This window comes from Oryctolagus cuniculus, chromosome 7 (assembly GCF_051225735.1).
Source record: "Oryctolagus cuniculus isolate XC-2025 breed Fujian yellow rabbit chromosome 7, ASM5122573v1, whole genome shotgun sequence".
Classification (NCBI taxonomy): Eukaryota; Metazoa; Chordata; class Mammalia; order Lagomorpha; family Leporidae; genus Oryctolagus; species Oryctolagus cuniculus.
In genome coordinates, this window is record NC_142873.1 from 8,474,981 (window position 1) to 8,487,402 (window position 12,422).

The following is a 12,422-nucleotide window of genomic DNA, read 5'->3' on the forward strand; positions in this document are numbered from 1 at the left end:
AGGCCCTTTTCTCTCTGTCTCTCCCTCTCTCTGTGACTAATTCTTGAATAAATTAAATATTTTAAAAAATATATTCATGTTTTTAGTATGTTTCAGAGAGAAATCAATATGATCCAACCTGTAAGTGCTAAACAATTATAGAACATTGATTTTTCAGAGGTATGTCAGATCATAATTCATCTGTTAATGAATCTTACGCTTTTGTGCAAATATTAATAACACTTATAAAATTATCTGAGCTGGTTTTTATGTGCATGTAGGAATTCCTTGTAATAAATAAAATGAGAAAATAAATAGCAAGTTTGTCTGGAATCTACCCTAGTACAGTCATACTCATTCGTCTTTCATTTATTTAGGAAACATCTACCGAGCCCCCTCTGTTAAACCAGAGATGGTATTCTACCTTCCTTTCATCAGAAATCAGCTTACTAGAGAGTGTTAACTCATCCCAATGACTTTTCCTTCTTATAATGAATATAATATGCCTAACATATTCATTATTCATAAATTTATTGGAATGCCTGTCAAAAGTCCTTTTAAAAGATACTTGGGTCAGAAAGACTTGGGTTTGCCTAATAAGGAAAGATAAATAGTGTGAAAACTTTTACACATGGTTTGCATAATATAATGCTTCTCTTTTCTAGGTTCCTACAAACTTGATGACTTTTGAGTAGAAGCTGAGAAAGAAGAGAGGTGCCCTGTGCTCCTCCGTGAGAGCCGGGACCTGATGAGTGAGCGCCAGCTGTATACCATCCTGTGCCAGGGAGAGCTCGGGGGCTCAGCCCAGCCTGTGGAGTTCTGAACCAAAAAAGCACTAATTTCAGGGAATGAAGTGAGATATTCCCAGAAAACAAACTGGAGTCACAGAACAAACTGCCATGAACCATGCTTCTTATCTGAACTGACCTGTGGAAACCACTGCCTTAAAGAATGAAAGGAAAACCAACATGCAACACCAAATAGTGTGTGTGGATCTCTGGCGGTGCTGTGCTTGAGTAGATCGTAGCGAATTTGCATTTATTTTAACTTTGTACTAATTTTGGAGGGGGGGGATCACCTTTTTTTAGATACACTTAAAACGGAAACCTATTTCTTATGGATCACATCAGGAGCTGGTTTTGAACTGTGGTGAAGAGAGAATTCAGTAGGGGTGGTGACACCAGCAGCCCGCCTCTGGCGATTGGCAGCCTCACCTGTTCTCTCCCAAGAGAACATAGGAGTTAGACACGCTCATAATGTGAGTCGTTGGGGTTGGGGCGGGGGTGGGGAGGAGGGGAGTTTATTTTGTTGAACACTAAACTTCCAGAATTCAGTACTGTATAGGGAACATTGCTTCTTGCCGAAGTGCAAAGGCTGAGCTGTTCACATGCCAGGGGGTTTAAAAGTAGGCCGTTCCTAACTGGGGCTAAAGTGAGCCAGCCCATCGCTGGAGCGCAGAACATGGGGAAGGACTGTAACCCCAACCTCAGACTCTTTATTTCAAGTTAACTGTGTTAGCCCTTCTCCCTTTCACAAGTTGCTTTTGGTGTTAAGGCTACATATTGACATTTTGTCAGGGTATTTTCTTTTACAGTGTTTCATGTGCATAATGCCAGAGTTATTTTTTTATTACTCATCTGTGTTTTGGTTCAGTATGAGATTCAAGATCATATTTGTTTAAAAGATTCCACATACATACGTAATGTGTGTATTTTATCATAAGACATAGAAATAATTTTAAGAGGAATAAAAGTTGAGATCCTGGGAATTTTAAGTATTAGAATTTTCCTCTTTATATGGCTTACCATAAACACACCAAATTTTTAGGAAACCCTACCATAATAGGTCCCTGGCGTGAAACCACATTTTGTCAGTCATTTGCCTAGTTGTTTTGTGAGGGCTCTTCATGCGGAAATGTATTTCTAAGTTAAATGTTGGGTTACCAAATCAAAAGGCGTGAAGGTGAGATACCTTCGAATTTTGACAAAAGATGGCGCTTGAACCAAGACAATGTGTTGAACGTTATAAACTCTGGGCACATTATAAATTTTAGCTGTGACCAGAGTCAGAAATACTTTTTGACTGGTAACTGCTAATAGACTTCTTTTACTTTGGACCTCACATAAAATTTCCCATATTTGTATTCTTAGAGAATTTCATGCTGTTTTTGATCATAAGTATTTTGCCCTTGAGTCCATGAAACTCAAATAGAAAATATTGTCTATACAATACTTAGCTGAAAAAAATTCAAAGGAAAGTAGAAGAGCTTTTTCTTAGTATTAAGTTTTTAAATTTAGTTTTCTACTTGGAAAAGAGAGGTTAAGAATTCAAATTTGTTTCTCATACAATAGTTAGAAATACCATTACTTCTGGGTTTTGGTGATATAGGCTGGAAAGGGCAAAATGTTCCTTGTGCAGAATGGTTTTTCAGTTAATGTTCTGAGCTTAACCCATGTTGGGTCCATAGAAAGGTACCATCTGCATAGCCAGCAGTATTACTCTGTGTAGACTTGCACATTTTTACTTTTGTTTTGCATTTTAAAAAAAATTCTTTGATTTGTTTATTTCTGTTTGGAAATAGCATTTTAACAGTATATGTACTTTTTAAAAAAAAAAAAAAAAACATTGTGAATGAGACCCTGTGGATTTTTTTGTTTGTCGTAAATAAGCTAAAGTAGGTATGTTTTAGGTGTAGTGTATCTGCAGAGGTATGCCACTGGAAGTAGAGCGTGACATCTCACAGTTTTGCCAAAGAGAGAAAGCTCAGATGGAAGATGTGTTTGATGTTTTCAGCTCTAACCATTCATGGCTACTTGACTAGAGTAACAGTAGTGTTCACGTGTGGTGAGCAGTCTCCAGGCAGAGCTGTGGCCTGTGACTCACTGAAGCTCTTAGCAGTGCCGTAGAAGTCATCATTGCTTTTTCTCCATTCAAAAGATTGGTTAGTGCTTTTTAAGATTGTTTTATCCTTTAGGCAAATAGAAACCACTAAGAGAAATGACCTAAAATAGTATGGGTGAGTTTTTGATCTGTAATTCAGTAAATTATATCTGACAATAATTCAAGCAAAAAAGAATATTTAGTTTACTCATCAGAAGATGAATCTTCTTATTAAACCTACTACCCTTAATTGTAAATTCATGACTCAAAAGCTCAAAATTACTGTCAACATCAAACTCGTGTTTCTTCCCAAACCAAGAAATTTAATTGTAGATTAAACTTAAGCTGATTTGTGATAAGCATATAACAGTTGGCATGCTATATGGCCTGTGTAGTAATATATAAAATTAGCCAACAAACAATTTGAGGCGAATCTCCTTTAACAGTGTTTTTGAACGTGGAGGCTTGGTTTTCATGTGGAAGTAACATATCGGTTCCTTAAACCTAGCTCCACCACCACCCGTAGAATGCCCTTCAGAGCACCGTGTTTGGTTTCATGCCTTCTTTGTGTTCAGGCCCTGCTTAGCTCTCAAAGAATTATTTTCAGCGTAACTTCTGAACTGTATGAATTTAAGAACTGATCACACCTTCCTATTCATTTTCTTCCCTATGTAAATACTACTTTTTTAAACATTGCAAAAAGGGATCCAAAATTTTGAGGTTTTGGTATTTTTTTTTTCTTCCGTAGGCATGTGCTTCGATGGCAATTTGTTTTTCTGTGTGGAAAATACCATTTATTTATTGTACCACCTGTATGGACTGACTGTGTTGGTAGTGGGTCTTTCTGTTGTATCAAGAATCAAGAATCAGGGTGTTTATAGCTTCAAAGTTTTATAAGTGGCATTTTTTTTTCTCCTGTAAGATTTATAAAGGAGCCCAAGAAGCACTAATGTGAGAGCAGGCAAAGAAGAATGGAAAAGATGTTGACACTGTGAGAGTGTCAGTGCCGGTTGAAACGGGCCCTGTAAAAGCAGCCTGTTGATCTCTTAGGATGATTAATTAGAATTTCACTGGCCAAAGGATTTGAGTATGGCCTTTTTTTTTTCCTTTCTAAGGTTAAATATGTAAAGTATATACATTTACTACTGGAAAAAAAACTGTTAAGGCATTATATTAGTTGGAAATAAATAATATTAGCAGATTTAACCCATTGCTTTTTAATGGATATAACCACTGTTGCTCTGCTTCTGGGTTCGGATTTTTTTTGGTTGTTTTGTTTTTTGTTTTTTTGTTTTTGTTTTTGTTTTGTTTTGTTTTGTTTTGTTTTGTTTGAGGCACATTCCTTTATACCCAGCTTTTAAATTATCTTCTGCAAACAAGGGGATAACAGTGTTGCTTAACGGAAGATAATATTTCGTGATAGAAACCCTCAGCCTCAGAGGTTACCAAAATAATTGGATCCCTTTTTGGAAACGGAGGTGACTCAGCTGTGAGCCAGTAGCAGTGGTACTGCTGTTGTGTGAGATGGAGAACAAGCGAGGAGGCCATCTGACTTCTCTAGGGACTTCAGGCTCTGCTTCTATTTTCCATCTCTTTTGCATTCTCTCTTTCAAACATAGTAAATTTATGATTTTACAGCCAGAGTGGTATTCTTTTTTGTTTAAGATGCAAAAAAAAAAAAAAAAAGTTTGAGCGCACTGATGACGAATTGCTTTCCACATGAACCTTTTCAAAATAAGTACCTTTTGGTTTTGCCCCCTTAAAAATGGCTTGTGGCTTTGGAGAGTTACAGTGAATAAGGAAGCTGTGGAAGCAAACTCATGAAGCTTATTTGAGAGCAATTTCATTATGTTTGTGTCCCAAGTTGTCAGGTGGGGAAGATTTGGTCAGTGCCTTATCAATTTGAAGACCAAGTATAGGGCATCGAGTATTACAAGAATCACTTGCCCTCTTGCTCCTCTTATTTCGGGAGTGTGTGCTATCCGTCTCCCCCAGCTTCGTGTTTTCTCACAGCGTGTGTCAGAAAGTGTGCAAATGCCTGTAGGGGATTGGTGCAGGCCTTCTTGACTTTGGTCTTTTTAAACAAGCTCCCTCCCTGCGTCTCCCCTTTCTTGGTAGGAGATTCAAAATAAACCCACGCTCAACTCAGCCCCTAACAACTCTAAAGAGCGTTCGTGCAGCTGAGGCTGTTTTTTATTTTGTTGTGTGTGTTTTTGTTTGTTTTGAGCATCGACCTAATGATAAGGCCTTTTGGAAAATCCCTAAATGAGTAAGAAATGCATACAGCCAGAAAGATTTATTAGGATTTTATTAAAGCTACAGAAGTCTTGTACGGAAGAGCCCCTTTGACCACAGTGAGGTGTTTTGCAGTTCATTCTTCCGTTTAAGACAATGAACAAGCAATCAGTTATCCTGTTCATTGTTGTTTCTCTGAAAATGTTATGCTAATGAGTGAAAACAACTCCAGTGTATGAAGTAAAGGAAGGTAAGAGGCTAAGCTTGTGAAAGCAACATTTGGGAATACCTTGCTTCTCCGAGATTACTGTTGGAAGACCTAGGTTAAGATGCTGGTTTCACGTTTTTAAACAGGCTACTACTGTGCCTCACAGTGCTCAAGTGGACCCAGTCTGTAGAGCCAACTGAAAACGGTTAGCTGGTCCTTGAGGGCTGTTAGCAGGATTTAAATTTGATTCCAGCCATTTGGACTGCAAAGTGATGGCAGGAGTAAAACAATACATAGAATGCTTTGGGATTGAACTTTCTTTCCTTGATAGAAAAAGAGGACTATAAATAACTAGATGTTAGATACCAGGTAACAATAAATTTTCCCTGAGAATATCACCTCTAGGACTACTCACAAATACAGTCCAGTAACTCTTGACTTAGTAGATAAGATCAAATAGCTGACAATATGTCACCCACCCGTCAAGAGCGTCAATGCCTTGCTACGGACAAATTCATAGTTTTATGGCCTGATGAAGGGTATTTTTATGGGAAGGGGTGGGGAACTGGTTCGCAGCATGGTCTGAAGGAAATCCAACTCCTGTAGGGATAAGTACCCAATGAGAGTAATACACAGGGACACACAAGCCATTTTAATCTGTACCCAGCGAACTTGGGGCGCTCTGTGATTGCACTATGACCTCCTTGAGCGACGTGCAGCTTGGTTTCTCCCGCACTTTCTGTTTCTTTTTAATATGCAATTGTGAGTGTGCGATCTTCAGTGTGTTTGCATAAGCTAACTTAAAATGAACTTAAGTACAGTTTTCTGAAATATTTCTATTGAAATAAATGACTTAAAATTATAGATTGTGCAAGAATGTTTTGTTACCATATCCACATGTTTATCATTAACTTTTGAAGTGCGAGTAAACTTTAAATTTCTTCTTTCCTCTTTCAAAAGTCGTCACCCAGAACTGGCAGCACAGGGAAAGCTCCATCTGAGTAAACTGTGGTTGCTCTCCTGCAGCTCAGAACAAGGACGTGTCCTGCCCTGTGGACCAAGGGGCCAAGTCCGCTGGTGTGCAAGGCTGTGACGTTTCCAGCTGTTTCTCCCGACCTTGAATATGTGATATGATGTGAGCAGCCCCCAAAGAGGGTCCTCTTTGCTGAAAGTCTATTGCATAGGTTCTAAAAGGAGGACATTTTTTCATTTTACCACGTCTGAAAACAGAATCCGTCTTCAGTCTGTGGAGCTTCAACCTGGAAGAAGTCCACACCCACCTGTGTTGCGTCTCCCTGTAGGTGTAAAAATGCCACTGAGCTTCACCTCGTAGAATGGTTTGGGGGTCCTCCTGCCAGGACTGAACACACAGTTTAACCATCATAGTTTTCAAGCGTTCTCACCTCTGTAGTGGCCTTCGAAAATTCTCACTGTCCCTTTACAGGAATCAAACGAGAGACAGTTTTCCCATGGGGTCCGCCTGTCTTGACATAGCACAGTGCCCCTTTTGTCGTACATCCGTCTTCCATTTCTGTGTGGTCGGTTTCTGGGTCTCCTGTACTGTTTGCTTGGTTGCCTGTCACCCAGCCAACACCATAGTGTCTTCATTACCGTGTGAGGTAACTGCGTGTGCCTCAGAACTGCTCTGACTGGTCTTGACTCTCTCATCTTCCCTGAGAATCTAGGGTCAGCTTTTCGTGTCCAGTGAAAACACTGCTGTGGCTTTTATTGAAGGTCTTTGGGTTTCTAGGTTAAGATTTAACAGCTTTTGGAAAGCTGATTGATGGGCCAACATGAAATGTCTGTCCATCTGTTCCAGGATTTTGAGGTCCTTCAGTGACATCGTAGAGTTGTCTCTCGGTGATCCCACACATCTCTCTGCTAGCTTATACCTAGGTGAATGGATTTCTTTTACTGTGAATATGCTCCTTGTATGTGACTTTGCCTCATTGATTATTACCTGCGTGTAGGAATGCTGCTGATTTCTGTGTTGATCCGGACAGCCAGTAACCTTGTTGAACTTGCCCTTCAATTCTCCTGGAATCATTTGTTAGCTGTCTCTTCCTTTCCAGCTTCTGTAACTTATCTTTTTTTCTTGTCTTAACTGCATGTGTCTAGGTCTCCAGCACAATATTGGATTAGAAGCAGTGACAGTGTGCCAAAGAATCCAGCTGGCCTCATCAGAAAACCTCCGTAGATCATACAGCCCTGCTGTGAACCCTAAGCATAGTGTAACAGTATAGTTCCAGTGTCATTTTTTTTAGTCAGACTAATCTTCATCTTAAATTTCTGCTTTTTCTCCTAACATTTATGATCTTTCTCAAGTAGGAAATAAGGGCTCATTTACTCTGAGCGACCACTCATCAGTGTCAGAACTCAGTGAGATACTGGGTAATAGGGAAACAGCAAAACCAAGGCTGTCAGCCTGTGATTAAATTTCTTTCTCAAGAGGCAGGAGACAGTTGTCAGTGTGCGGAGACATTTTTGGTTGTCACAGCTGGGAGAGGGTTCTGCTAGTGTCCAGGCAAGGGGCACAGCTAGAGACCGCAGCGTACAGCACAGCCCTCCACAGCAGAGAAGGGACCTCGAGAAACGCTGCTCTCTGTGTGTGACTTGCTCTGTCTCGGGACTCGGCTTATGCTCGGCAGGGGACCTTAGCTCTTCCCTGGATGTTAACCTCTGTCAACAGAAGCTGAGGCTGCTGGACCTGGAAGAAGCCAACCTAAATTGATTCACATTGTTGAGCTAAAAACTAAATGTTGCATCCTGAAGCAGACCTGCAAGAGTGTGTGTGTCCCTCAGTGTGGTCCTTGCCTGCTGGCAGTAGAAATAGGCTCTCAGTATGTCAGATGGGGTGATGACTTAACTAACCTGAACTTTAATTGAAGGTCTGTCCTTGACTCAGTTCCTATAATCCTAGCCTGATTTCTTTCAGACTCAGGCTATGAAGACTTGACTTTCCACCTCCCTCAAACCTCTGCCCAACTTAAGACCATCACATACACTCTAGTACTGTCAGTGGAACACAGAAAAGCAATAGCCCTTCCTGTAAATACACTTTGGATACACTGGTCATGTTATTTTTAATTTGGTGGAGTTAGATGTAATGTCACCCTAAATATCTGTACCTTGGAAAGACACACTGGTATAAAAACAGGTTAGGTAAAGACTGAAAGAGCATCTGTGAGTGCTGAACAAATTAGCTGGCATTTCCTGTTTCCCCGTAACAGACAAGTAGCACCAGATGTCAGAGTTCTTTGGCCAGACCATTAGTGGAGCCATATGAAATTGTCAGTATTTAAGCAGTTTTGACATATAAAATGGCAGTTTCATACAGTGCATCCCAATAGTTTTCCTTAAAGAACCAAATAAGTCACAAATAGTTTATAACTTATTTCAGGTGTTAGAAAGTCAATTACTACTGGAAAAGTCCAAATACGAGAAATGCATGACATCCAAATTTGAGAGCAAAAGCCATTCTTTCCTGATGGTGATAGGAGGTTTTGTTTTACGTATGAGATTTATTTATTTGGAAGAGTTACACAGAGAGGGAAGGAGAGGCGGAGAGAGAGAGGTCTTCCATCTGCTGGTTCATTCGCCAGTTGGCCGCAACGGGCGGAGCTGTGCTGATCTGAAGCCAGGAGCCAGAAGTTTCTTCCAGGTCTCCAAGCACGTGGGCTATCTTCTACTTTCCCAGGCCATAGCAGAGCTGGATCGGAAGTGGAATAGCCAGAACTCAAACCTGTGCCCATATGTGATGCTGGCACTGCAGGCGGCGGCTTCCCCCGCTACGCCACAGTACCGGCCCCGGTGATAGAAGTTTTAATTCTCATTTGGTTTATTACTGGGAATTCAAGGTATGTCCATTTTAATGCTTTGATTTTCCTGTTAAGATGTATTTGATTTTTCTCACTTCTACTTTACTTTTCTCTATTGTTTCCATTCCATTGGCTCTGAACATACCCACCTACTTGACAAGTGTTCTGTGGTAATTGTGTTTCAATTCCACTTGTTAAAATACAACATCAAAATTAAAACAGCCATGGGAGGGGATTCTGGGAAGATGGCAGAGTAGGCAGCACCAGGAGTCTCCTAATCTACATAACCATTGCACTGGCAGAAGCTCTTTAATACAAATACATATTTATTATTTCAAGTATAGAATTAGCAGAGTGACGGGGAGATCTTCCATCTGTCAATTGGGTCCCCAAATGGTCACAGTAGCCAGGCCTGGGCCAGGCCAAAGAGCCGGAAATTGCATTCGGGTTTCCCGGGTGAGTGGCAGAGACCTGAGTATTTGAACCATTAGCAGGAATCTGGATTCTGAAGAGCCAGGACTTGACCCTAGGCACAGAACCACCACCACCCTGAAGCTGTCATATATGGTGTACCCTCTTACCTACAGTTGCATAATGAAAACATTAAAATGGAAAATTCCAGAAATTATTTGTCACGTTTCAGTCTCCTCTCTGAGTAGTGTGATGAAATGTGCAATCCTGCTCCATCTCACCCCAGATACACACCATCGCCTTACCCAGCATCCCCAGCTGTATATGCTGAGCACCTGTCAGGTCACGTGGTAGCCATCTTGGTTATCAGATCAACTGTCAGCGCATCGCTGTGCTGGTGTTCAGGTAACCATTCTTTTACTCAGTAGTAAATAGCCCCAAAACACAGGAGTAGATAGGGCAATTTACGTTTGCCATAGGAAACCATGAACGGCTTCCTTCAAGTGAAATGGTGAAAGTTGCCAACTGAATAAACTGATTGCTGAGGCTACTAAAATCTACAGTGGCATTGAAGCTTGTATTATAGTGAAATGTGGGAAAGGAGAAATGTGTGTTGTCCCATCTCAAACTGCAGAAGTTGTGATTAGGAGCTTAGACAAGCTAGACAAGGCGGTGCGTCTGCACGTTTGTATGTGCAGGAAGTTGAGTACCATCTGAGGTTTCGCATCTCTTGGGGGTCTTGGAAGTATCCCCTGTGGATAAGAGGGTGCTGTTGTAACTGCTTTGCGACTGGCCATTAGGCTTGCGATTTCCAGAGGAGGACTCAGGCAGGAGTGTGCAGATAATTGTGAATCCGTTTCAGCTGCTAAGACCGGAACATCTCCCTGGCCTGGGGGCAGGCAGCTGTGAGCGTGTCCTGGCCCAGCCTTGGCCATTGCAGCCATCTGGGGAGTGAACCAGCAGGTGGAAGATTCTTTCAATCTCCCCCCACACCCAAACTCTGACTTTAAAATAAATAAATAAATCTTTGAAAAGTAGAAATTATTAAATCTGGGAGAAAATCAGGGGAAAAGTTGAGTAACAGTGAACAGAGAAACCTAATCAAGGGGACCTGCATCCACACTTGGAGTTGCAGGAGAGGAGGAGTGGCACGGAGAGAACTGGAACAGTAACAGCTGAAACCTGCCCAACGTGACTAGACACGAATATAAACATCCAAGAAGTTCACAGCTCCAAGTAAAATGCACTCACACCCATGCTAAGACACACCATCATCCAACTTAGGACAGACAGACCCAAGAGCAGCAGGAGGGAAACCTCATCAGGCTCCTCGGATTATCACCTGATTCCTCGCCATTGTGAGGCCTGAAGTCCGTGGGCCCCTGTGTTAGAGTCAGCCAAGAAGCCTACATCCAGCCAAACTGACCTTCGGAAGTGAGGGAGCCGTGAAGACATCTGGGAAACAGGCTGAGGGGGTTCATTGCCAGAGAGCTTCCCTGCGAGCAGATGGTCGAGGTGAGACAGGGACTCTGGTCATAACTGAAGAACTAAAGATCACAGTGAAGGTAAGTACACAGGCAGTTGTAGAACTAGGGTTCTGTAACAGCTGTTTGTAACTCATCCCCTAAGGGATGTGAGGGACTCAGACTTTTATTGTTACTCTAGAAGCTATTAATACCATACCTTTGGCTTGCAAGTCCACATTGTGTTCTCCATGTAATTCAAGAGACGAGTGCATTTAAAAGAAACCTTAGGTTTGAGAGCACACATGTCTAGGATGAGGTGTTTTTTTTGTTTTTTGGTTTTTTTTTTTTTTTTGACAACAAAAAGGGGTGGAGACAGCTGTAAAAGAGCAGTTGCTGTATGTTATTGAAGTTAAACTGTATAAATTCCAATTACAGTGTTATAATTGTTAAGTGTGCTCCCCATGGTAACCACAAAAACATAGATATAGTATATACACAAAAGGAAATGAGAAATAGGCTTAAACACTTTACAAATAAATAAAGGAACAAGGGGACTAATTCAGGAAATGAGGGAATTTTTTTAGAAGCTGTAAGGATACTTCAAAGGTTTATAGAAAATAGGGGGAAAGGTACGTACCGGCGCTGTGGCATAGGGGGTAAAGCTGTTGCCTGCAGCCCTGGCATCTCACATAGGCACTGGTTTGAGTCCTGGCTGCTCCATTTGCGATCCTGCTCCCTGCTAATGACCTGGTGAAGCAGCAGAGGGCGGCCCAAGTGCTTGGGTCCCTGCACCTACGTGAGAGACCCAGAAGCAGCTCCTGGCTTTAGATCAGCCTAACTCTGGCAGTTGAGGCCATCTGGGAAGTGAACCAGCAGACAGAAGTTCTCTGTCTCTCTTTTAACTCTGCCTTTCAAAAAATTAAATAAATCTTAGAAAAATGTTTGTAGAAAATGGAATTAGGGATGGATGGGGTTTTGGCGTTGCAGACATGCCTGGATTTGATTCCCACCTCTGGCGTTTTGTTCCAGCTTCTGCTAAGGCAGCAGCCATGGCTCAGCTAGTTTGGTCCCTGTCGTGTGGGAGGCCTAGGTTGAGTTCCCAGCTTCAGCCCTGGCTGTTGTGAGCACTTGGAGAGTGAACCAGCAGATAGGAGCTTGCTCTCAAGTAAAGTTTTAAAAAATGAGATTTAAAGATTTTAAAAGAGTAAAAATTTATTTTGCTGCAAAACATGTTTGAAATTCATGCATTTTATGTGGGACCTGCACAAAGTTCATGGCTGAGGGAGGCATTGAGCATAGTGGTTGACACCCTGGAGCACCTGTGAGTGCCTGGGTTCGTGCACGTCCTGGCTCTGCTCCATATCCCAGCTTCCTGCTGCGCACCCTGGGAGGCAGCAGCTGATGGCTCAAGTGCTCAATTCCTGC

The 12,422-nt window shown here is 41.7% G+C and overlaps 1 protein-coding gene across 11 annotated transcripts in view; it reads left to right on the plus strand.

Annotated features, from left to right (window-relative positions):
- The window catches only part of RALGPS2 (Ral GEF with PH domain and SH3 binding motif 2), a 169,550-nt gene extending 163,386 nt beyond the window's left edge, over positions 1-6,164 (plus strand). For 9 of the 11 annotated variants that reach the window (XM_070077193.2, XM_070077191.2, XM_089299446.1 and 6 more), the window contains one exon: positions 645-2,616. In XM_070077193.2, coding sequence (XP_069933294.2) covers positions 645-674 — 30 coding nt within the window. In that variant the 3' untranslated portion in view covers positions 675-2,616. Of the gene's footprint in view, positions 1-644 lie in introns of all 11 variants that reach the window. The other 2 variants (XM_070077192.2, XM_070077183.2) reach the window with 1 other exon arrangement.
- The last annotated feature ends 6,258 nt before the right edge of the window (positions 6,165-12,422 follow it).